The sequence below is a fragment of the Nerophis lumbriciformis genome, linkage group LG01 (genome assembly GCF_033978685.3).
Source record: "Nerophis lumbriciformis linkage group LG01, RoL_Nlum_v2.1, whole genome shotgun sequence".
NCBI lineage: Eukaryota > Metazoa > Chordata > Actinopteri > Syngnathiformes > Syngnathidae > Nerophis > Nerophis lumbriciformis.
Window position 1 is genome coordinate 19,780,001 of NC_084548.2, and position 27,500 is coordinate 19,807,500.

Consider the following 27,500-nt stretch of genomic DNA (forward strand, 5'->3'; position numbering starts at 1 on the left):
AAGAAAAAATATATGTACTGCATGTAATTGCATATTTGTTAAACTTTGATATTATCTAATAATGCAACCAATATTATATTATCAAACATTTCAAACATTTTTGTTAATATAAAAATAAATACTTAAATATCTGTTTGACAAGTTATCCATCAAATTGTGCACTGTAAAAAATAACAACCAATTTAACGTTGTAAAAACCATTTTGGCGGCCGAGCTGCTTGTTTTTTGTTTTTTACAGTGTACGTAAACAAAAAACATTTTTTTTTGTGTAAAATATCATGAGGCGACTCTTTATACATTTACATTTATAAATTATTCAGTTACAAGTGGCCCTCTGAGGGCAGCCATAACTGCAATGTGGCCCTCAATGAAAACGAGTTTGACACCTCTGTGACATTGCACATAACTGTGTTGCGTTCAAGGAATCTTGATAAAAGTTCAAAACGGAGGCCTCACTAGTTTTGAAAGACAGGGACAACTTATGACCCGGTCGATGCACTAATAATTAGAATTATAATGAGGATATGTTATTATAATAATTGATAATCCTACATGAATCCTACATGCTTTCTGTCTTGCCTCTGGTGAGGGCGGTCGCATTTTTCTCCGCTCCCTCCTTTCCCAGCTTGCTCTCTTCGTTTTTGTCTTGTCTGAACTTTTTTGAAGCCTCTTTCTTTGCGCTGTCCTCAAATTTAAACATCAGACATGGATATGATCAGCTGGACTCTTGACGCAATTGACAAAGTCTTTTCGACGAGGAAAAGAGGTTCGGGGGAGCCTGGCTGCCCTGATAGAACCATTGCTGCGGGGTACGTGAGAGATTCCTGGGATAAATGAAGAATCATGTGCCTCTCAGTCCTTTCCATCGAGGACGTGGAAGACATCTACCTATTTGTAACTGTGATCACGGGGCACCTGCTGATTGGGCTGGGCATTGCTCTGGTGTATCGTCAAATTCGTAAGACGATGGCAGCCACTCAAGGAGCCCAAAGGCTGTTCATCGCAATGGAAGGTTTGGGCAGGGCTGTGGAAACACAGACTGCGGCGATTTCTGAACTGAATCGCAAGATGGATCACATCATGGAGAAGCTTGCTGAAAAGGAACATTTAATTGAATTTGAGAGAAGCCAGCATGGACATATAGAACAGACAAGTAATTTTTTTGTCTGCTCGCGGAAAACAAACATCCTAATCTACGATTTGACTCCCTCGAATGGCCTTGACGCAAGACCAGGCTGTTCTGAAAAACACCCCCGAGGACACCTCAATGATGGACGCTTTTGACCTCCCTCCCTCCTCAACGACACCTGGAGTCGAACTTTTGCAGATCGGCCTCAGTCTATAAAATACATTACATCATCACACCCAAGACAATTGGGCACACCCCCCCCTCCCCAACCCCACGCCTTCACCACCGCTTCTTTCCCCTCGGGGTGATGGTCGGACGGCAGTGCTTCATAGCAGCGGTCGCCTTCCAGGGCCCCAACTCCCCGCCCCTCTGTTGCGAGGGCCCCCTTAGGAGCCCAGTCTAGATTGTATTTTTTTACTCATCTTTTTCCCCAGCGTTGTACCTTTTTCCCATCTTTTACGGGGCGCCTTAAAATGGCAACCCATCAGCGTTCCTGTTCTGTAACCCTGTACACTGTTTCAATGTCAATCAATCAATGTTTATTTATACAGCCCTAAATCACAAGTGTCTCAAAGGGCTTTGTTTTGTTTAATCTTGAACGGGTTTGTGCTGAAAACTAAGTTTTGTTGTACTTGTGCAATGACAATAAAGACCTATCTGAATCTGAATCTGAATCTACCTGAAACAGTTAATCAGAAATTTTTTTTCCACATAAAATCTTGGAGACGTTACAAGCTGCATACAAAAACGTTAATAAGGTTTTGACATGTCAGAAAAAGCTATATTTTAACAACATTACAGTTGCTCCTCGCCACATTACGCTTCAAAATTGCAGCTTCACCACATCACAGATTTTTTGGGGATATCATATTTTTTAAGCATATTATAAATTTTTTGGTCCGGAATTAAGTATTATCAAGCGTAAAATAGCTAAATAAAATTAAAATAACAATACTGCAGCAGTATTGGTCACTAGATTATATCAAACCATGCGCTATTTAGTATTATGGCCACTGATTGGCTCAGCCTCAGGCAGCATTACTGTGTTGGATTACCACAGTGTAAAGGTGACTAAAGGGTGACTAAGGCACTCTCATTATGTTGAAAAATATATTTAGAAGGTAGTAAACAGCTTTTTTAATGTTCTAGCTAAGAAAATATTTGATTTATGATTAATGATTCCAACTTTGCGGAAATTCATTTATCACAGTCTTGTCTGGAACCGTCTCATCACATAGCATCAATTTAATCTAACTATTGTATCAATTTATTTTTAAAATGATGACTTTTTGAAATAAAGGGAATTTGTATTTGTTGAATGGGCTGGGAAAATTACAATTCACAACATTGACATCCATCCATCCATTTCCTACCGCTTATTCCCTTTGGGGTCGCGGGGGGCGCTGGAGCCTATCTCAGCTACAATCGTGCGGAAGGCGGGGTACACCCTGGACAAGTCGCCACCTCATCGTAGGGCCAACACAGATAGACAGACAACATTCACACTCACATTCACACACTAGGGCCAATTTAGTGTTGCCAATCAACTTATCCCCAGGTGCATGTCTTTGGAGGTGGGAGGAAGCCGGAGTACCCGGAGGGAACCCACGCAGTCACGGGGAGAACATGCAAACTCCACACAGAAAGATCCCGAGCCCGGGATTGAACCCAAGACTACTCAGGACCTTTGTATTGTGAGGCAGATGCACTAACCCCTCTGCCACCGTGAAGCCCCACAACATTGACATACCTGACAATTTTTGCACCATTCTAAAGAATGCTTGTAACTTAATATTATATTCTGATCAATTATTTAGAACATTGAATACACATGCCATGAGAGTTGTTGCTAGGCAGAATGTGCGGAGTAAATAGTGCCCTAATTAAATTAGTGAAAAAAAACCTAAACAGCATAATATACAATCAGTCAATTTTTACACAATAATTTAGCCATCTCATCAATCATTGCTTTGTATTAAATATAAACCATAGAGGTGACAATAAAATCTACAATATAAACTGATGGGTGTATGAATTGTTTTGGACAAAGAACTTGAAAATATTTCATTTATAATTAATGATTCCAACTTCGCGAAAATTCCTTTATCAGTCTTGTTTGGAACCAATTAACAGCGATAAATGAGGGACGACTGTAAGTCAAGAATTAGTTTTTTGGGTAGTGAGTGTACAAACCCCGTTTCCATATGAGTTGGGAAATTGTGTTGGATGTAAATATAAATAGAATACAATGATTTGCAAATCCTTTTCAACCCATATTCAATTGAATGCACTACAAAGACAACATATTTGATGTTCAAACTCATAAACTTTTTTTTTTTTTGCAAATAATACTTAACTTAGAATTTCATGGCTGCAACACGTGCCAAAGTAGTTGGGAAAGGGCATGTTCACCACTGTGTTACATGGCCTTTCCTTTTAACAACACTCCGTAAACGTTTGGAAACTGAGGAGACACATTTTTTAAGCTTCTCAGGTAGAATTCTTTCCCATTCTTGCTTGATGTACAGCTTAAGTTGTTCAACAGTCCGAGGGTCTCCGTTGTGGTATTTTAGGCTTCATAATGCGCCACACATTTTCAATGGGAGACAGGTCTGGACTACAGGCAGGCCAGTCTAGTACTCGCACTCTTCTACTATGAAGCCACGTTGATGAAACACGTGGCTTGGTATTGTCCTGCTGAAATAAGCAGGGGTGTCCATGGTAACATTGCGTGGATGGCAACATATGATGCTCCAAAACCTGTATGTACCTTTCAGCATTAATGGCGCCTTCACAGATGTGTAAGTTACCCATGTCTTGGGCACTAATACAACCCCATACCATCACAGATGCTGGCTTTTCAACTTTGCGCCTATAACAATCCGGATGGTTCTTTTCCTCTTTGGTCCGGAGGACACGACGTCCACAGTTTCCAAAAACAATTTGAAATGTGGACTCGTCAGACCACAGAACACTTTTCCACTTTGTATCAGTCCATCTTAGATGAGCTCAGACCCAGCGAAGCCGACGGCGTTTCTGGGTGTTGTTGATAAACGGTTTTTGCCTTGCATAGGAGAGTTTTAACTTGCACTTACAAATGTAGCGACCAACTGTAGTTACTGACAGTGGGTTTCTGAAGTGTTCCTGAGCCCATGTGGTGATATCTTTTACACACTGATGTCTCTTGTTGATGCAGTACAGCCTGAGGGATCAAAGGTCACGGGCTTAGCTGCTTACGTGCAGTGATTTCTCCAGATTCTCTGAACCCTTTGATGATATTATGGACCGTAGATGGTGAAATCCCTAAATTCCTTGCAATAGCTGGTTGAGAAAGGTTTTTTTTTAACTGTTCAACAATTTGCTCACGCATTTGTTGACAAAGTGGTGACCCTCGCCCCATCCTTGTTTGTGAATGACTGAGCATTTCATGGAATCTACTTTTATACCCAATCATGGCACACACCTGTTCCCAATTCGCCTGTTCACCTGTGGGATGTTCCAAATAAGTGTTTGATGAGCATTCCTCAACTTTATCAGTATTTATTGCCACCTTTCCCAACTTCTTTGTCACGCGTTGCTGGCATCAAATTCTAAAGTTAATGATTATTTGCAAAAAAAAAAAAAGTTTATCAGTTTGAACATCAAATATGTTGTCTTTGTAGCATATTCAACTGAATATGGGTTGAAAATGATTTGCAAATCATTGTATATATTTACATCTAACACAATTTCCCAACTCATATGGAAATGGGGTTTGTACATAGTGAGTGTATTTATGTGGGGCAGTGATGGGGGCTCTTGGGGAATCTAATAATAATGATAATAATTAAGTAATATTAAAGACCAAAATGGGGCCCCAAACAAATTCCGTCCCCGCGCACACACACACACACACACACACACACACACACACACACACACACACACACACACACACACACCCACACACACACACACACACACACACACTTCATCTCCTGGAAGCCCCCAGTAGGCTCACCGCTTTCTTATTCTTCTTCTTGGTGCCACGGGGCTTCTTGGCCTTGTCGAAGACAGCGTAAAGGGCGAAGCACAGGCGGCTCATGCGCGGCAGGTCCGCCACGTTTATGTCGAACTCCAGCTTTTGGTGCCAGACGGGCTCGGAGGACACCGCCACCTCCGAGCTGGTGACCACCTTGCAGAGCAGCTCGCTGCCGTGGAAGAGGCCGGCCTGCACTACCAGCTGCGGGACACACATGACAAAGGGAGAGTGGAACATTTACAGGCTTGACGAGATGATTAAGAGCTTCCTGTGTCACTCAGGCGATGAGTCAAAGGGTGCACACGTTGCCTTTCCCTTCAGTCTACCAGAAACAATCGTCAAAATCCAATATTCATGTCCTGCCCTTTGCCAAATCAAGATAGCCCACGTCTAAGTAGGCCCCTTTTCTCCCCCGGGGGCGTGTTTTCATGCATCTGCCTGCCAACCACTGACATGACGGATCTCTCATTATGTGACAAATTTGTCATGAGTCATACATACACTGTAGACAGCTTCATTGTGAGTTCACAGCAAATTACTGGCTAATAACTAGGGGTGTCAAAAAAATGTTGATTTTCAAATGAATCGCAATTCTTATTTGTGATGATCCTAAATCAATAGTAACACTTTAGTATGGGGAACATATTCACCATTAATTAGTTGCTAATTAACATGCAAATTAGTAACATATTGGCTCTTAATTAGTCATTATTAAGTACTTATTAATGCCTTATCCTGCATGGCCTTATTATACAACAACTCTAACCCCAACGCAACCCTCTAACTCTAACCCTAACCCTCTAATCCTAACACTAACCCTATCACAAACCCTAACCAAATAACTATAAATTAAGTCGTTGTTACTTAGAATATGTTTCCCATACTAAAGTGTTACCAAAAATCTATAAAAAAATAAAAAAAAATAAAAAAATCGGTCTTGTCCAGCCATTCAAGCAAATCCTATGGTGATGGAGGTGCCAATATCTTCTGTACAGATTGACTTTAGAAAAGAGAAGGGTGGAATACTTCGCTTGCCTTATTTGTTTTCGACTTTATTAAGTGTTTGGGAAGATTTTTTATTCTTTTTAATCAAAACAATTTTATTAAAGTAATTTAAAAATGTATTAGAGCTGTTCAACTACCATATTTCCTGGACTACAGGGCGCACCAGATTATAAAGCGCACTGCCGATGAGCGGGTCTATTTAGGTCTTGTTTCATACAAAAGACACACCGGATTGTAAGGCGCATTAAAGGGGTCAATTATATTATTTTTTTCTAAATTTAAAACACTTCCTTGTGGTCTACATAACATGTAATGGTGGTTCTTAGGTGAACATGTTGCATAGATTATAGGGCTGCGAATCTTTGGGTGTCCCACGATTCGATTCAATATCGATTCTTGGGGTCACGATTCGATTATAAATCAATTTTTTTCGATTCAACGCGATTCTCGATTCAAAAACGATATTTTTCCGATTCAAAAGGATTCTCTATTCATTCAATACATAGGATTTCAGCAGGATCTACCCCAGTCTGCTGACATGCGAGCAGAGTAGTAGATTTTTGTAAAAAGCTTTTATAATTGTAAAGGACAATGTTTTATCAACTGATTGCAATAATGTAAATTTGTTTTAACTATTAAATGAACCAAAAATATGACTTATTTTATCTTTGTGAAAATATTGGACACAGTGTGTTGTCAAGCTTATGAGATGCGATGCAAGTGTAAGCCACTGTGACACTACTGTTCTTTTTTTTAATTTTTATAAATGTCTAATGATAATGTCAATGAGGGATTTTTAATCACTGCTATGTTGAAATTGTAACTAATATTGATACTGTTGTTGATAATTTTCATTTTTGTTTCACTACTTTTGGTTTGTTCTGTGTCGTGTTTGTGTCTCCTCTCAATTGCTCTGTTTATTGCTGTTCTGAGTGTTGCTGGGTCGGGTTTGGTTTTGGATTTGGATTGCATTGTTATGGTATTGCTGTGTATTGTTTTGTTGGATTGATTAATTAAAAAAAATTAAATTAAAAAAATTAAAATAAAAAAAAAAATCGATTTTTGAAAAATGAGAATCGATACTGAATCGTACAACGTGAGAATCAGTCGTGATTTTTTCCCACACCCCTAATAGATTATGTTTTACAGATCATCTTCAAGCCGCTTTCTGACAGTCGCTTCAGGATGCGCCGTTTTTTATTTACGTGGCTCACTTTCGGCAGCGTCTTCTACCCGTCATCTTTGTTGTAGCGGTGTAGCGTGCAAGGACAGGAGTTTTAATGATATTCAGACTTTACTTAAATCAATAACGGAGCAGAATCTCCTCATCCGTGGCTCACTAGTGCAACAACGCTGGAAATGTGTCCCGTGAAAAACCGTCCAACCGGAACTCTCTAGTGACTAAAGTTCCGTGGGTTAATTATGTATATCCATAGTGAGATATACGTTAGAACTTTACGCTACTTTATATTAGAAATGGCAACAGCAGAGGGTGAATGTCACATAACAAGAAGATAGTGAAAAAGAAGAAGTTTATAGACTACGGCATCGGCACGTACTACAGTGGCGGACATGCGCAAATTTTCAGGACTTATGCAGATCTCAAATACACATCAGCAGGTACCAGAAGGTAAGAAAAGTTGGTTTTGCATAATATTGTGAAACAAAACGCCAGATAATATGTCTGCTAATGGTTGCCATTTTGCGGTCCTTATCCACACACCATAGTAATACTTGTATCTCTGACTATGGTAGCTGCAATGGGCTGACAATCCATCAAGCGGTGCGGCTTCAAAGTCATACTAAAACATTTTGACAGATTTTTGAGTGCCGTGTGTAATGTTCTTTAGTTTCAATGGAACATTTAAAGTTTTGGTGTTGTTTACTGGCGTCATATTGCAGTCTACACGTATCTCTTATGTGGGCTTTTCTCAGGAAAACGCAGAAAACAGCCATCTTGGAAGTATGTGAGCATGAATGATTAACGTGGACCCCGACTTAAATAAGTTGAAAAACTTATTCGGGTGTTACCATTTAGTGGTCAATTGTACGGAATATGTACTGTACTGTGCAATCTACTAATAAAAGTTTCAATCAATCAATCAATCAACTTTTCTTATAGCAGCATGATAACATTAGCATGCTAACGTTTTTTTCCTCGCTTTTTAGCTAATTTTGTTTGTTTACACCTAAAAATAGATTTTAATACTTGGGCACCATCTTAGAAGTATTTTAACTTGTCCTATGTCCTCATGCTAATGTTAGCATGCTAACATTTTATGTTAGCTTTTAACTAATTTTGTTGGTTTAAACCAAAAAATTATGAATTGTAATACTTTCCGTAATCTTAGAAGTATGCTAACGTCTCTTATATTGGCATGCTAGTGTTTTTTTTGCTAGCTTTTAGCTAATTTAGTATGTTTGAACCTAAAAATCATACACTTTTATATTTGGCGCCATCTTTGAAGTATGCTAACAGCATTTATGTTAGCATGCTAATGTTAGCATGCTAACATTTTATGCTAGCTTTTTAGCTAACTGTGTATAATACAACAAAAATCCGTTGTTTTTTTTTTTATACCTGTTGTCATCTTGGAGGTATGCTAACGCCTTTTATATTAGCATTCTTACATTAGTATGCTAACAATTTATGCTAGTTTTCTAGGTATTTTTGTATGTTTAAAACTAAAAATCATGGATTTGGATACTTGCCGTCATCTTAAAAGTATGCCCGCTTCGGCTGAATCCGAACCAGAGGTTTAGTGCACAGCTCGCAGGGCTATCGAAATTTTCTAGTTGTAATTGTATTGTTACTTACTGTACTCAGTTGTTATACAGCATATTGCCACCTACTGTACAAGAGTGTGCAACACAGTCTATGGAACCCCTTAAGAGACAAATCAGTTTGAATTTGTTTTGATATTACGTAAGGCTACGATTACAGTATTTTACTGTGAAATAACAGGTAATTGCAGGGAAATAAAAGGGGAATCATAATTTTTACAGTCATTTGTTGTAATGTTACAGTAAGTTTTGATTACAATATTTTACTGTGGAATAACAGTTAATTACTGTAAGATAAAAGGGGAATTGTAATTTGTATCGTAATTTGATTATAACATTTTTCTGTGATTTAACAGTTAATTGTGGTAACATATGAGGTCGTTTATGGTCATGTTACAGTTCATTTTAAATACAGTATTCAACTGGGAATTAACAGTAACTGCTGTGACACATAAGGGTAATGTAATTTTATACGGTGTAATGTTATACTCTATTTTGATTACAGTATTTTACTAAGAAATAAGAGTTAATTGCTGTGAAATATAAGGGGAATCGTAATTTTTACAGTCAGTTGTTGTAATATTACGGTACATTTTGATTCCAGTATTTACTGTGCAAAAATACTGGTAAATGCTGTGAAATCCAGGTTAATTTTTTTTACAGCGTACACAACGTGCTGTAAAATAAGGCAGCAGCTGCACAAAGTGAGCTACACGGTAACGTGTATGATAACACACTACAGTCACATATTAACATTATATCCCTACTTGTGTTAGGACCATACACACAAAAATAAGTCAAGTGCTGGACTGAACTATAAGAAAATGTGCTCCCTAAATGTGTCAACAGTCAAAAAAAACAAAAAACGAAACATGTTTTCTCAGAACCGAGGTCCCAGAATGAGACGTCTAAAAAATACAGATATAGGCCCTGCCCGCTTCCTGTTTTGAAACTTTAACCAACCGCTATGATGAATTATGGGAAGCGTGTGGTCTGAACCGCGTCACTCCCCTCCCCCCAAACGCCCCACCCCCTCTGAAACTCTTGTCATTTAACTGTCTCTTCCTACACGCGTTTGTGTTGCAGAACTACGCACACACACACACACACACACACACACACACACACACACACACACACACACACACACACTCAAACACACACCTTCATGCCTTCGTCTGCATTGACCCGGCTGCCCTGCAGCAGGTGGATGTAGAAGGGCTCATTGATGGACCACAGAGAGGAGGTGTTCTGCTGCAGGAGGAGACAGGAAATGAGTCTGTGGCGCACAATAATAGTGAATCGCAATAGTGAGGGTCAAAATTAAATAAATAAATACATATGTCAATAATTAAATGTGTCAATAGTTAATTATTGCAATTACATATTATTTAATAAATTATTTACCCATTTAATAATTCATTTCATTATTTCATCATTTAATTAATCATTTGATCACTTCATTATTTCATCATTTAATTAATCATTTGATCACTTCATTATTTCATAATTTAGTTATTTTGTTTAATCATTTAATTTTTTTACATTATTTTATAGGTTAATTAATTATTTATTATTTAATTAGTTAATTCACACTTTAATTATTTATTTCATGATTTCATGATTTAATAGATTTATATTTGTCACTCGTTAATCGCTGTCAATTGGTTCCAAACATGACCGCAATAAATGAATTTCGGTGACGAAGGAATCATTTCATTATAAATCAAATATGTTCATAGCTCCAGCATAAAAAACTGTTTACGACCTTCTAAATTTGTATTTTAAATGTATTTTTATTAGAGATGTCCGATAATGGCTTTTTTGCCGATATCCAATATTCCGATATTGTCCAATTCTTAATTACCGATTCCGATATCAACCGATACCGATATATACAGTCGTGGAATTAACACATTATTATGCCTAATTTTGTTGTGATGCCCCGCTGGATGCATTAAACAATGTAACTTTACCATGAATTGATTACCGTAGACCCCAACTTAAACAAGTTGAAAAACTTATTCGAGTGTTACCATTTCGTGGTCAATGGTACGAAATATGTACTGTACTGTGCAATCTACTAATACAAGTTTCAATCAATCAATCAATCAAAAACAAGGTTTTACAAAATAAGAGAACAACTTCAACTCCAGCTATGGAAAAAAGTGCCAACATGGCACTGCAATATTTATTATTGAAGTCACAAAGTGCATTATTTTTTTTAACATGCCTTAAAACAGCATCTTGGAATTTGGGACATGCTCTCCCTGAGATAATCCTAATACCCACTACAACTATGGGAAATACTATACTTTGACTTTCACAAAGTGCATTATTTTTTTATTTTTTTTAAACATGCCTCAAAACAACAGCTACAAAAACAATGAAGGCACACAGCTTCAGTCCAGAGTATACTGGAGCATACTTGCCAACCTTGAGACCTCCGAATTCGGGAGATGGGGGGCGGGGTTAAGGTGTGGGGGTGTATATTGTAGCGTCCCGGAAGAGTTAGTGCTGCAAGGGGGTTCTGGGTATTTGTTCTGTTGTGTTTATGTTGTGTTACGGTGCGGATGTTCTCCCGAAATGTGTTTGTCATTCTTGTTTGGTGTGGGTTCACAGTGTGGTGCATATTTGTAACAGTGTTAATGTTGTTTATACGGCCACCCTCAGTGTGACCTGTATGGCTGTTGATCAAGTATGCCTTGCATTCACTTATGTGTGTGTACAAGCCGCATATACAGTATTACGTGACTGGGCCGGCACGCTGTTTGTATGGAGGAAAAGCGGACATGACGACAGGTTGTAGAGGACGTTAAAGGCAGCGCCTTTAAGGCACGCCCCCAATAATGTTGTCCGGGTGGACATTGGGAGAAATTTGGGAGAATGCTTGCCCCGGGAGATTTTCGGGAGGGGCACTGAAATTCGGGAGTCTCCCAGTAAAATCGGGAGGTTAAAACCGATACCGATAATTTCCGATATTACATTTTAAAGCATTTATCGACATCTCTAATTTTTATTTTATTTATTTCTGTTTTCTTTAATCAATCCAACAAAATAATACACAATAATACCATAATAACACTATTCCAATTCCAAACCAGCAACATTCAGAATAGCAATCAACAGAGCAATTGGGAGGACACACAAACATGACACAAAACAATCCAAAAGTAGTCAAACAATAATGAATAATATCAACAACAGTATCAATATTAATAAGAATTCCAACATAGTAGTGATTAGTAATACCTCATTTTACATTATCATCACAGCCATTTATAAAAAATCAAAATGAACAATAGTGTCACAGTGGCTTACACTTGCATCACATCTCATAAGCTTGACAACACACTGTGTCCAAAATTTTCACAAAGATAAAATAAGTCACATTTTAGGTTAATTTAATAGTTAAAACAAATTTAAATAATGTATCCCATATTCCAATATCCATCCATCCATTTTCTACCGCTTGTCCCTTTTGGGGTGGTGCTGGAGCCTATCTCAGCTGCATTCGGGCGGAAGGCGGGGTACACCCTGGACAAGTCGCCACCTCATCAATATATGGCTCATTATTATCTAAACTAAATGAAGTTTTTTCAACTGATATAATTTCCATAGCTTAGTATACCAGTCAGTATGAGTTGGACTATCAACATCTATCCGTTTTTTTAGTATTACTCTTTTTGTTATGATGCATATTGAAAGAAATGCATTTTTACTCTTTGATGACGCGTTACTAAATTGATGCAGTTCACCAAGAATACAAGTTTGCAGTGTATGTATTTGTAAATGTAAATGTATTTTTTTTTAACAATATTAGAGCCCTCTAGATATGAAATAACACCCTTTAGTGACTTTTACACTCTTTTAATCTAATACAGTAATACTGCTTGAGATTGAGCCAATCAGTGACCACGATACTGAACAGCATGTTCTGATTGGTTTGGGATCCTCTAGCGGCTAATACTACTGGAGTATTGATATTTTTAGTATATTTAGCCATTTTTATGCTTGAAAATGCTTACTTTAGGATTAATAATTTAACAAAAATTAGTGATGGTCAATATGTCGGTCTGTAAGAGTGGAAATAACTCTGACAACTTTACTTTAACTGCTACATGCTCTAGGTCAGCACTTCTTACTTCTACACACTCCGCAAAGGAGATAAAATATCAAATACATAACACATAAAATATCTACCACCGAGTTCCGAAAAAGGATGATTATATCCTTCTCAGCCACCATGTTTGGAAACACTTCCAAAAGTTCTAGGCTTCAGACCAAAGCAATCATTGGATGAAATGTGTGTAGGCCCCGTCCACTGATTTTGATGGGTGAGTTTGACAGATAATCTAAATTAATGAAATAAATAAAAATAAAAAATCGTTAAAATATCAAATAATAATTAAATAATGAAATCAATAATTATATTATGAAATGAATGCATGGATAATTAATTATTGAAATAATTAATTACATGTATAGATAATTAAATGTAATTTTAGATTAAATGAATGAATGACACATTTAATAACACATTTATGTACAACCCCTAAACCAGTGAAGTTGGCACGTTGTGTAAATCGTAAATAAAAACAGAATACAATGATTTGCGAATCCTTTTCAACCTATGTTCAATTGAATAGACTGCAAAGACAAGATATTTAATGTTCGAACTGGAAAACGCTGTTATTTTTAGCAAATATTGGCTCATTTGGAATTTGATGCCTGCAACATGTTTCAAAAAAGCTGGCACAAGTGGCAAAAAAGAATGAGAAAGTTGAGGAATGCTCATCAAACACTTATTTGGAACATCCCACAGGTGAACAGGCTATTTGGTAACAGGTGGGTGCCATGATTGGGTATAAAAGCTCAGTCATTCACAAACAAGGATGGGGCGAGGGTCACCACTTTGTGAACAAATGCGTGAGCAAATTCTCCAACAGTCAACTTCAACCCTAAACTAACACCCTCCCTTCCACATCATACCTCTTCGGATTGTAAATAATCAAATGTAAATAATCAAATGTAGACACTTTTTCTTATACTTTCTGATCTCTCTCTCTGTGTCCACTACTTGCTGTACATATCCTACCAAGTCAGTCCTACACTGTTTCAATGTCCATTTCTCTGATGATGCAATTGTTGATGTTGATTGTTGATGACTGAAGTGTTGATACCAACCAAACCTAACACCCCCCTCCCCCCCCTCCATATCCCACACCCCGGATTGTAAATAATGTAAATAATTCCATGTGTATACTCTGATGATTATCTTGTGTGATGACTGTATTATGATGATAGTATATATCTGATAGTATATATCTGTATCATGAATCAATTTAAGTGGACCCCGACTTAAACAAGTTGAAAAACTTATTTGGGTGTTACCATGTAGTGGTCAATTGTACGGAATATGTACTTCACTGTGCAATCTACTAATAAAAGTTTCAATCAATCAATCAATCAATCAAAACAAAATTTCTCAATGAGCTATTGCAAGTAATTTAGGGATTTCACCATCTACGGTCTGTAATATCATCAAAAGGTTCAGAGAATCTGGAGAAATCACTGCATGTAAGCGATGATATTACGGACCTACGATCCCTCAGGCGGTACTGCATCAAAAACCGACATCCGTGTGTAAAGGATATCACCACATGGGCTCAGGAACACTTCAGAAAACCACTGTCAGTAACTACAGTCCGTCGCTACATCTGTAAGTGCAAGTTAAAACTCTACTATGCAAAGCCAAAGCCGAAGCCATTTATCAACAACACCCAGAAATGCTGCTGGCTTCGCTGGGCCCGAGCTCATCTAAGATGGACTGATGCAAAGTGGAAAAGTGTTCTATGGTCTGGCAAGTCTACATTTCAAATTCTAAGTTCATGATTATTTGCAAAAAAAATAAAAATTGGTTTCTCAGTTCAAACATTAAATATCTTGTCTTTGCAGTCTATTCAATTGAATATAAGTTAAAAAGGATTTGCAAATCATTGTATCCGTTTTTTATGTACGAATTACACAATGTGTAAACAACTTAATTGGTTTTGGGTTTTGTATGTAATTCCAATTATAATTCATTAATAGCACATCTAAGTAAACATTTAGAGATGTATTTATTCATTTATTTTTACCCATTCGATCCTCCATATCTATCTTGCTACTGTGTACTGACAAACTGAAACTATAACAAGTCAGATAGGGTTGGTATCATGATAATTACATAACAAATATAATCCGATACCAGTGCCAAATCGGTGTTTTTGAAACAGTGCCAGTGCCTGAACCACTACTTTGGACAATTGTGTTGAAAAAAACAATGCATTTTTATACGTAATTTTGTGAGATGTAGGTTTAACAGAAGGGTAATTCAAATACAGAGGTACCTCAATTTAGGAGTTACCCAATTTAAGAGTGTTTTGAGATAAGAGCTGTCTCTCAGCTAATTGTTAGGATTTTAGTAGCAAGCAAACCTTTAAGTAGCAAGCATCCCTGCTATTAGTTGGCGTAGCAAATGTCACAGTGAACCCTGTAAGAGCTGATAAAAACATCCGGTCTTACTTGCTAGCAATGGCTAATAGCTAGAGATGGACATTATTTTGTCTTCCAACCTTGGGAAGGAAGTAAGTGAAAGTATAGGGAAATGTTGATTTTAGATAAAAGTGGTTTGAGTTAAGAGCTTTGTCACATAACCAATTAAGCTTGTAAGTTGCAATACTTTTGGGCCATAATACCGTATTTTTCGTACTATAAGTCGCAGTTTTTTTCATAGTTTGGCCGGGGGTGCGACTTATACTCAGGAGCGACTTATGTGTGAAATTATTAACACATTATCGTAAAATATCAAATAATATTATTTAGCTCATTCACGTAAGAGACTAGACGTACAAGATTTCATGGGATTTAGTGATTAGGAGTGACAGATTGTTTGGTAAACGTATAGCATGTTCTATATGTTCTAGTTATTTGAATGACTCTTACCATAATATGTTACGTTAACATACCAGGCACGTTCTCAGTTGGTTATTTATGCCTCATATAATGTACACTTATTCAGCCTGTTGTTCACTATTCTTTATATATTTTAAATTGCCTTTCAAATGTCTATTTTTGGTGTTGGGTTTTATCAAATAAATTTCCCCCAAAAATGCGACTTATATGTTTTTTTCCTTCTTTATTATGCATTTTCGGCCGGCGCGACTTATACTCCGGAGCGACTTATACTCCGGAAAATACGGTAATGTGGATACAATGATAAACTAATACCAATTTGCCGATATGAAATACAATTCACAACAAATAACCATAATACAGCAAAACCAGCAGCAATACAAACACTGAAAATAGACAAAAAAAACAACAATAGAAATGGATAAATAATACACAACACAACAGTGTTACATGTATAAGTCGTAGGCACTATAAAGTTAGTGTAACGACCTGCGTGTGCAGTAATGTTGCTATTCATTAAATCACATGTTCCATAATGCACCTGGCTGTGAGTGCGATTGGTTGATAAAGAGGAAGTGTTGCCAGTCTGGAGAGCGACATGGACACTTGGTGTTTGTAAGGCTCCTTGGTTTCCATATGATTTGGTATTAAACAAAAAACATTGTTAATTATGTCTTGGTTTTTGCACGCAGGCTTTATTTAAAATGCTTTGTGGTGCTTTTTAGACAGATGACAGCCAGGGAATCCTCTAATCCAGGGGTCCCCAAACTTTTTGACCTGGGGGCCGCATTGGGTTAAAAAAAAATTATACAGGCTATATATATATATACATATATATATATATATATATATATACATATATATATATATATATATACATATATATATATATATATATATATATATATATATATATATATATATATATATATATATATATATATATATATATATGTATGTGTGGGAAAAAAAATCACAAGACTATTTCATCTCTACAGGCCTGTTTCAATATATATATATATATATATATATATATATATATATATATATATATATATATAGTATATACCATATTTATATGTATGTATGTATATGTATATATATATATATATATATATATATATATATATATATATATATATGTATACATACATATATACATATTTATATATACGTATGTATGTATATATATACTGTATATATACATACATACATACATACGTATATGAAAATATTTGTATTTATATGTATAAATATAGCCTGGCCCCCCGACCACATATATATATACATATACATATATATATATATATATATATATATATATATATATATATATATATATATATATATATATATGTTTCGCAGGTTTCCCCTGATGAAAAAAATCCCCTGAAGAGCAGGGAAACCTGCGAAAAAGGCTTGTAGAGATTAAATAGTCTCTGTGTTTTTCATATATATATATATATATACATATATATGTGTGTGTGTGTGTGTGCATTACGTAATTCTGTGAATGTTAGGTGAATACGCTGTCAGACAGTCGAGGTTTTTTTTTTTCAAATTGCAAAATAACCTAACATGAGGCCATTACACATTTTACTGTGGAACTGTGGAGTCACGACAGTGTGACGTGTTGTGCTGTCCCCCCTTCAACTGCCAGTGTGTTCAAATTACAGTGAACAATATTGTTGGTCCATAAAACGCATTCCAAATGACTTTGATTAAATTATCTGTTTGAGAGTGTGAGTTTTAAGCAAAATGCTTCCGTAGCTCGTCAGCCTACAGTGCAGTTCAGCAGGCTAGCTTAATAATAGTACCAAGTCAGCATATATCATATAATTTCTTCACTTCCACAGAGTTTGGAGAATATATTCCTACAGGTAGTTATACATATGCTGTTCCATGTTAAGTTGATTTCTTAAAATCTAATTAAAAAGACAGTTTAAAAAGACTGCGATGCTAATTTTTGTTAGCCTGTCAATAGCAAACTCCATTATATCTTAGAATCCAGCTAGCAGGATAAGTGTTAACTTTTTTTGCTTTATGGTTTTAGTTGCTTATTTCAGTTCATACTAGGTTATGTTTACATACTCTTTAAAAAGACGTTTGCAAAAGTTTAAAAAGACTGCAACGCTAATTTCCGTTAGCCTGTCAATGATAAACTCCATTTATGTTAGCATCCAGCTAGCAGGATAAGTGTTAACTCTTTTGCTGTATGATTTCAGTTGCTTATTTCAGTTCATACTAGCCTATATTTATGATTTACTATGATTCTTACATGTTTTTGGTATTTCATGCATTTATCAATATACTTTGTATGTGCTTAATTATACAGTATTTTAATTTGGAGGGAATTAATAAACGATCTTAACTTGGAAGTCTTTCAATCTCTAAATTAAAGGACTGTTTAGCTTTCTGCCAAACTAAATACCAACATTTAGGGAGGGCAGAATAAATATTAATAAAGGGACATTGTTTGTTTTTCTGTCTCTTTGGAAAATGTTCGGACGTCTCTGGTCTAAATGTTATTTTATATTAAATACAGAGCTGTGTTTTATCAGGGGGTTTGGCGGGGGAGAAGCGAGCTGGCGTAGCGTACAGTGGTGCCTCGATGCAGCAGCATAATCTGGGTTTGATTAGAGAGTCAAAAATACACATTTTTATGGGCGTTATTTGCTACTGGCGGTTTGCTTTGGAATGTAACTGTTGTATATAATGCTGAATACTCAAGTAATTGTAGCTACAGTCAAGATCAGGGTGATGTAAGGATTTTGAAGTCTGTGGAATAAAACCAGCCCTGACAATCATCATCACAGTCAATTATTTACATTGTGACGTGCAGAATATTTCAAGTGTGCCAAAGTCCGCAATGTCCCCAACGGAAAAATTACGACGAAGGCCGGAAGAGAACATGGAGTGTTACGAAAAAAACTTGTACCTTCTTCAGAGGCAGAGGAGGAGGCCTGGACATGGAGCGACTCTTGCACACCTGACTGCACATCCGCCCGTGCTCCTCTTGGTATTTGCTGATGGTGGAGTGGTGCACCATGGTCAGATGGGGGGTTTGGCCATTTCGCAGACAGACGAAGATGTACTGCCATTGTAAAAAAAAAAAAAGACAATTAATTGGTTAATCATCAGCTTTCTTTCCAATAAATACAGTATTTGATTTATATTAAAGAAATTGAAAACAATATGAATTATACACTCATTTCGGTTTCCTTGGGGCATCTATTTTCCCATTCCTGATTGCTCGAAGAAGTAGTAGGTTTAGAAAAAATATAAATTTCCCACTGAAATGTATGAATAACATTAGTAATATATTTTATTTAGGAGCACTTTTAAAAAAAACAAAAAAAAAACAAAGACACTTTAAAATATGGACTGGACTCTCACTATTATGTTAGATCCACTATGGACTGGACTCTCACAATATTATGCTAGATCCACTCAACGTCCATTGCACCGGTCGCCCTGGGGGAGGGGGTCCTCACATATGCGGTCCTCTCCAAGGTTTCTCATTGTCCCATTGGGTTGAGTTTTTCCTTGCCCTGATGTGGGATTTGAACCGAGGATGTCGTTGTGGCTTGTGCAGCCCTTTCAGACACTTGTGATTTAGGGCTATATAAATACACATTGATTGATTGAAAATAAGCAATACAAGTACAATCAAAAGAATACCAAAAAGCAATAGTACAGAACATATTCATAATTCACTTTAAAAAAAAATGAATATAACAAAATATTTATGGTCTTATGGGCCATAAACTGAAAATATATGCATTTTTGGTGTTTAGATAGGAAACTCTTGTTGAAAATGATTTTTAAAATTGGTTTTAAATATAATACAATAAAATAAACAGTAAGTTTTTTTTGTTTTTTTTTAAAGTGCAATGAAAGAACTGCACATTCATAAATATTTCTGTTATTGCAAAATAATCTAAGTAAAATATTAATTTGGAAATTAGTTTGCATCTCTCCCTATGAAAAAACTAGATAATGCACAGAATATCACATCAAATACAACAAATATCCATTTAATGACAATTAATTATTGCTATTTTTCTTACTAATTTATGTTTTTATTTATCCATTAAACTATTATTTATATTTGATTCAACGTTTATATATATTTATATATATATATAGGAAAAAATATGTTCCAACTTGCCAGTGTATGAAAAGTGCTATATATATATATATATAAAGTTTTGATTGATTGATTTATAAATACCATTGCTATATGTAATATATTTCCACATATTACAAACTTGGTCCACCTTTGAATATTTCCTAAATTCCAAAGCTGAAATTCCAGTCATCATCATCTCCGTTTTTACTGTTTATACAGCCCAGTGGGCATGGCTGACATGTGTTGATTTGTCATTGGCTGTCATTGGCTACTCAGGCCACACAACAATGGAGAATAACAAGAATCCAAGCACTTCTAGTTGCAAGACTACCATTATTATGTACAGTAGATGGCATAAGTGGCTGTCATGGTGCAGCCAGGTAGTTTTTCCTCATATAAGTAGAATAAAAGGCCATTGGACAAAACGAAGGGGTATGTTTAAATGTAACAGTCACTTCACGATGAGAGTGCTGGTTAACTGCAGAGGGCTGTTTGTTTGCTGCAGGTTAATGCAGTTCCAATCTTATTAAGGCTCGCATGGAGGTATGGTCGCTTCCTGCTGCTCGACTGATATGAGTCAGCCCTGCAGGTGGTCGTACCAGAGCCACCCAAAACCTTCAGTCACATCAGTCTTGATCTGACGCTCACAAAACAGCACTGAGAGAACAACTGGCAGTGACCTACTAAGTTACTCACTTTGTAAAGCTACAATCAGTAATAGTCAGTATTCAGTTCATTTTACAATTTTATGAGATGTAGTCAACAGCATCAATTAAGCTCTGCTTCTTCCTGCTCCTTCTAGGGTGCATTGAAGATTCAAGATTCAAGATTGTTTATTGTCATATGCACAGTTAAATTGCGCAAGTGTGTGAGCTACAGATGTTAGCAATGAGTAGACGGAAGGTGATATTTCGAGTAAAAGTGAAGACAAGTTGACAAATGCATCTATTTCGTAACAGATTGCATCATGTTGCCAAATAGTTTTGCAAATCAGGATCTTTCGTTTGTGTAGATAGAAGGTCTTTTTAGCGCCTGGGAGACAAAGTGAAACCAGACTTTTGAAAGGTAATGAATGCTGACGTGCCATTCGGAACAAAATGAAACAGAAAGTGTAATTCAAATACCACACCTTAGTGGTGAAAAATGTGGTTATTTTACATGCTCTGAAGAATGGAGGAATTACACGTTGAAGAATTACAGTTAAAATGTACAGGTAGCTAAAAAGTTAAGATTTAAAAAAATATATTTGAGCATAGATGTAACCGCAAATTCTGGGCCCCCATACACAAGACACCTGAAGGCCCCCCGTCCCACTCTAAACCCAGGTCACCATCCCATACACACACACACACTTGGTATGTTTACATGCAATAAAAAACGAACTATTACATGAATGTGGTTTAAACCAGCTTTTTAAAATACATGCAAAGTCCTAAGTTAGGTTTTTGACTTTTAAAGGATTAACATATCTAGAATATAATAATATACATACAGTACAGGCCAAAAGTTAGGACACACCTTCTCATTTCAATGTGTTTTCTTCATTTTCAAGACCATTTGCCTTGTAGATTGTCACTGAAGGCATCAAAACTATGACACCTGTGAGGTAAAAACCATTTCAGGTGACTACCTCTTGAAGCTCATCGAGAGAATGCCAAGAGTGTGCAAAGCAGTAATCAGAGCAAAGGGTGGCTATTTTGAAGAAACTAGAATATAAAACATGTTTTCAGTTATTTCACCTTTTTTTGTTAAGTACATAACTCCACATGTGTTCATTCATAGGTTTGATGCCTTCAGTGACAATCTACAATGTAAACAGTCATGAAAATAAAGAAAACATGAATGAGAAGGTGTGTCTAAACTTTTGGCTTGTAGTGTATATATTTTTTTTCTCTCCAAAAAAATGCCAAATAATTTAATATAAAGAAGCCATAATATACATTTGAATAATCATAAAACCTGTAATTAGTCACTTAAATATGATTATAAATATGTCAAGTTTTCCTTACTTCAGAGTGTAATGTAGATATTAGCTGATACACATAGGAATATCATCACCGGGTAATATGAATCATAATAATACATCATTGTTATTATTATGATTACATTATCTCCTGAAGGGTTAAGTCTCCCCTTGTTTTCAAAACCTAGTGACGCCTCTGTTTGTAACTTTAATCAAGGGTCCTTGAATGCACCACAGTTACTGTATATGCAATGAGATGCAAAAGGGAAACTTGTACATAACTTTGTCCTTTGCTGCCACAGTTCAGTTGGACTAAATACTGTTCTTCGACACAAAAAGCTTTTGCTTTACTTTTCAATTGTAATTAAAAAAGAAAAATCACATAAACCAATTATTTATACATTTTTCAATTTCTCGTCATGAAACAGAGATTCAATACCAAAATATACACTGACAAACTGGACTTGTATCTATTTTCATTAGAGATGTCCGATAATGGCTTTTTTGCCGATATCCGATATTTCGATATTGTCCAACTCTCAATTACCGATTCCGATATCAACCGATACCGATATATACAATCGTGGAATTAACACATTATTATGCCTAATTTGGTTGTGGTGCCCCGCTGGATGCATTAAACAATGTAACAAGGTTTTCCAAAACAAATCAACTCAAGTTATGGAAAAAAATGCCAACATGGCACTGCCATATTTATTATTGAAGTCACAAAGTGCATTATTTTTTTTAACATGCCTCAAAACAGCAGCTTGGAATTTGGGACATGCTCTCCCTGAGAGAGCATGAGGAGGTTGAGGTGGGGGGTAGGGGGGGTTGGGGGTAGCGGGGGTGTATATTGTAGCGTCCCAGAAGAGTTAGTGCTGCAAGGGGTTCTGGGTATTTGTTCTGTTGTTTTATGTTGTGTTACGGTGCAGATGTTCTCCCGAAATGTGTTTGTCATTCGTGTTTGGTGTGGGTTCAGAGTGTGGCGCATATTTGTAACAGTGTTAAAGTTGTTTATACGGCCACCCTCAGTGTGACCTGTATGGCTGTTGACCAAGTATGCATGCATTCACTTGTGAGTGTGTTAAAAGCCGTATACATTATGTGACTGGGCCGGCACGCAAAGGAAGTGCCTTTAAGGTTTATTGGCCCTCTGGACGTCTCCCTACGTCCGTGTACACAGCGACGTATTAAAAAGCAATACATTTTACTTTTTGAAACCGATACCGATAATTTCCGATATTACATTTTAAAGCATTTATCGGCCGATAATATGGGCAGTCCGATATTATCGGACATCCCTAATTTTCATATTGGAATATTTAATATTTAACAAATTTCAGGCTGATGTGTGATATAATTTTGGTACATCATTTGTTCAAACAAATAATAGGAATGCAAATCCCAATTCAGTTCCATTTCGATTCTTGGGATGACAATTCGATTCAAAATTGGTTCCTGATTCAACACTATTCTCGAGTCAAACCGATTCTTGCAATATATCATTTGGTATAAAAACTAAAATAAAACCTTTTTAAAACAGGTTACAAGTTACAAAAGCTCTTGCTGACGTATGATTGTAAGTGTGGATATGTCCTAAGAAACCATCCATCCATCCATTTTCTACCGCTCGTCGCAGGGGTTGCTGGAGCCAATCTCAGCTGCACATGGGCGGAAGGCGGGGTACACCCCGGACAAGTCGCCACCTCATCACAGGGCCAACACAGATAGACAGACAACATTCACACTCACATTCACACACTAGGGCCAATTTAGCGTTGCCAATCAACCTATCCCCAGGTGCATGTGGAAGTGGGAGGAAGCCGGAGTACCCGGAGGGAACCCACGCAGTCACGGGGAGGACATGCAAACTCCACACAGAAAGATCCCGAGCCCGGGATTGAACTCAGGACTACTCAGGACCTTCGTATTGTGAGGCACATGCCCTGCGACACCGTGCTGCATGGCCTAAGAAACTTATTTTTAAAAATCAATTCTTTAAAAAAAATAAAAAAAATTGGGCTGTCAAAGTTAACGCGATATTAGCATGTTGACTATAAGTTCCTTATTTATTTTAATTTTTTAACGCTCATGCATCCTGACTCCCTTTTGACCCTCGCTCCTTTCCGTAGCACGGGAAATGTAATTCCACTCAGTTACTGTTGCGCCATAAGCTTGAAAATAGCAAGCAGAAATGCACAAAGAAAAGGGGACATTATGGAAATGTCAGATCCAAAGCCATGGCAAGTCGGCAAGACTATTTTATCTTCAATTGCCGTGAGGCGAAATAACTGCAGCAAGTACCTGCTGGCGCCTTTGCCACTTGTAGCGAGGAAGGACTTCACGTCTGTGTTTACAATACAGTTTTTGTGCATTAATAACATAACATTTGGATTGTTACTCAAACTGCTTTAGTAATCGAGAATAAAAGCTCAGCAAAAAAAAAAGACAGTAGACAAGAACTCTAGTGTCACTTTTATCTGAGACATTTATTAATAAATGTATAATATTTTCACGTCATAACATCAAGTCTTGATCGTTTAATCATCCTCGAGTGTGGTAAAGCACTGCACACAACTCTAACACCAGAGATGTCCTGGCTGGTCCACGTCACAAAAAGACGGATCACCATGGTAACAACGGCTCCTCTATTCATCCTTCTCCTCACAAGCCAAAAAATGACACATCGTTGCTTTATTTCCCCCCCAATAAACAAAGAATGAACTCACCTTAAACTGGCAGAGAGGTTGCTTCCCGTAGATGAAGTCCCACCTCCCGTTGACCTGCAAGGTGTAGTCCTCAGGTTCCTGTCGCACCGAGCGGAAGACGGTGGCCTTCTTCTTCAGGGCGCTCCTCATCAGAGCCAGGGGCAGGTCCTGAGGCTCCTGCTGCACCATGAAGCTCTCCTGGCATACGTTGGAATTGTTTTTATTCCTCCTTTAAACAAACAAGGTGCTGCTTGTGGTGGGGGAGGGGGATTACCAAATGATACGCTCTTATTGACGATAACAATTAACCAGTGTTAATCCTCTCAAGGTACACCATAATAGAACTTTCGAGTAGTCAGTGTTCAGCTTGCATCTGTATAGATTTACTATCCTCTGAAAGTGAATCAAATCACATCATAGAAGATATCAAAAATAGTCGCTAACTCACGTCAGAAGCCTCGAACTTGACGTTGAGGATGATCTTGGCGTTGTGCGACTTGCCGCACATAGGCAGAGAGCAACATGGCTCCAGGTCGCACGGGAAAGTGTACTGCAGCCACTGTTGCCATGGCGACATCTGACGCATTTGAGCCCTCTCTTCGCAAAAGGCTCGCATTCTAGTCCTGAATTCGTTCACCTCGTGGTTCTTCTGGGCCTCGAACTCGTGGAGACCTAAGAAACAGACAATATCATTTATTTTATAGCAACGGAAACATTTGATTAAAAGTCAGACAGAATTTTATCTATTTTATTTACTATATAGTATTTTTTACAATTCAAATAACATAACATATATGGTATGCTAAACATTTAAACCAGCCATCATAAATGCATATGCCTTACCTATTTTGGGCATCATTTTGGCCAACAGTTATTCTGTTCTATATGACTAATATTGTCTAGATCAGGGGTCGGCAACCTTTACCAGTCAAAGAGCCATTTTGACCAGTTTCACAAATTATAGAAAACAATGGGAGCCGCAAAATTTTTTGGGAATTTTAAATGAATTAACACTGCATATAAAGTTTTTTCTTTGCTTTGTACTATGCATAAACCAGGGATCTCAGATATGCTGCCCACACCTTTATTTGGACCTTGACAGCTGGTGCGGCACACGTGTTAAAATGGATGGCGCTTGATAGCGTCATGCGTGCCGTGATGGTACAGAATATAGCATCCACCACAACCAGCATGTCTGATCAGCCACACTTTGTATGGGGCTTCCGCTTGCTCACGTAGGTGACAGCAAGGCATACTTGGTCAACAACCACACAGTTTACACTGACGGTGGCGGTATAAAAAAAACATTAACACTCTTACTAATAATGCGCCACACTGTGAACCCACACCAAACAAGAATGACAACACATTTTGGGAGAACATCTGCACCGTAACACAACATAAACACAACAGGACAAATACCCAGAATCCCATGCAGCCCTAACTTTTCCGGGATACATTATACACCCCCGCTACCAAACCCCGCCCACCTCAACCGACGCACAGAGAGAGAGAAAGGGGGGGGGGGGGGGTTGATGTGTGAGATAGCAGGGTTGGGGTGGGGGCGGGGTTTGGTGGTAGCAGGGGTGTATAATGTAGCCCGGAAGAGTCAGGGCTGCATGGGATTCTGGGTGTTTGTTCTGTTGTGTTTATGTTGTGTTAAGGTGCAGATGTTCTCCCGAAATGTGTTTGTCATTCTTGTTTGGTTTTGGTTCAAAGTGTGGCGCATTATTAGTAAGAGTGTTAAAGTTGTTTTATATGGTCACCGTCAGTGTAACCTGTGTGCTTGTTGACCAAGTATGCCTTGCTGTCACATACGTGTTCAAGCAGATGATGTATATTGTATAAAAAGTGTTGGGCTGGCACGCTGTTAATACAGGTTGTAGAGGGCGCCAAATGTTGTACCATCATGGCACGCCCTTATTATAGCTGTAAGGGTGAAAATCGGTGAATATTAATCCCGGGGGTTTTCTGCGAGAGGCACTGAAATACGGAAGTCTCACGGGAAAATTGGGGAGTTCAGCAAGTAAGCTGCTGAGCCGCATCAGAGTGATCAAAGAGCCGCATGCGGCTCCGGAGCCGCGGGTTGCCGACCCCTGATCTAGATTAATATTTTGTTTATTTGTTTCAAATCTCTCAATCAATTTAATCTCTAAACAAAATTACCAATGTATTTCTAAAAAATGTTTAACCCTTTTTGATCAATGGGGAACTGCACACACGCGTCTTTTGGTGTTGTTCTCGCCAGTTCCAGGTCCTAAATGGCTGTCTGCGTGTACCAACTTGTCGGATTTACTTCCCAGGTGAGAGGCATGATTTATGATCTACAATAAACTTCCAAGGAGCAAGGAAACGAGGACGCAGAAGATGACGGGATAGGGACACACGGTAGTGATCACGCCGCCGCCATAAATAGTTTGTCTGTGTTAGCGCTTATAAAAACAATATCACTAACACTTGGGTAATATTCAAGTCACGAAATGTAAATGGAGTATTGTTGGCGCTTTTTGAATGGTTATTTATTCGATTTTATGGGCGGAATAGATAGACTTTTATTTACGTTTATTTAATATTTAAAATGCTTTTTTTTTAAATCCATCCGTCATCATGTCTTTCATAATGATGGTGAACGATAGGCAACATTCCAAAAACGTGCAGTTCTCCTTTAAATAATGTCACAGTTTTTAATTAGAATACATTTGCATAACATGAGATATTTTACTCATTTAAACCTGTGACATTATGTGATCAAAAGGCCTTCAAAAGGGCCAAAAGACAAACAAACATTGCAGGATTTA

General features: G+C 37.4%; 1 protein-coding gene across 4 annotated transcripts in view; it reads right to left on the minus strand.

The window, feature by feature from the left end:
• pik3cd (phosphatidylinositol-4,5-bisphosphate 3-kinase, catalytic subunit delta) overlaps positions 1-27,500 on the minus strand; it is a 78,247-nt gene that overhangs the window by 40,389 nt on the left and 10,358 nt on the right. For 3 of the 4 annotated variants that reach the window (XR_009816955.1, XM_061976988.2, XM_061976971.1), the window contains exons 4-8: positions 25,151-25,374; positions 24,724-24,900; positions 18,835-18,990; positions 10,104-10,193; positions 5,130-5,351 (exon numbers count right to left, since the gene is read on the minus strand). Coding sequence is in view for 3 of the 4 variants with exons in the window: in XM_061976988.2 (XP_061832972.1) it covers positions 5,130-5,351; positions 10,104-10,193; positions 18,835-18,990; positions 24,724-24,900; positions 25,151-25,374 (869 nt within the window). In the remaining variant the exon portion in view is untranslated. The remainder of the gene's footprint in view (positions 1-5,129; positions 5,352-10,103; positions 10,194-18,834; positions 18,991-24,723; positions 24,901-25,150; positions 25,375-27,500) is intronic. The other variant, XM_061976979.1, reaches the window with a different exon arrangement.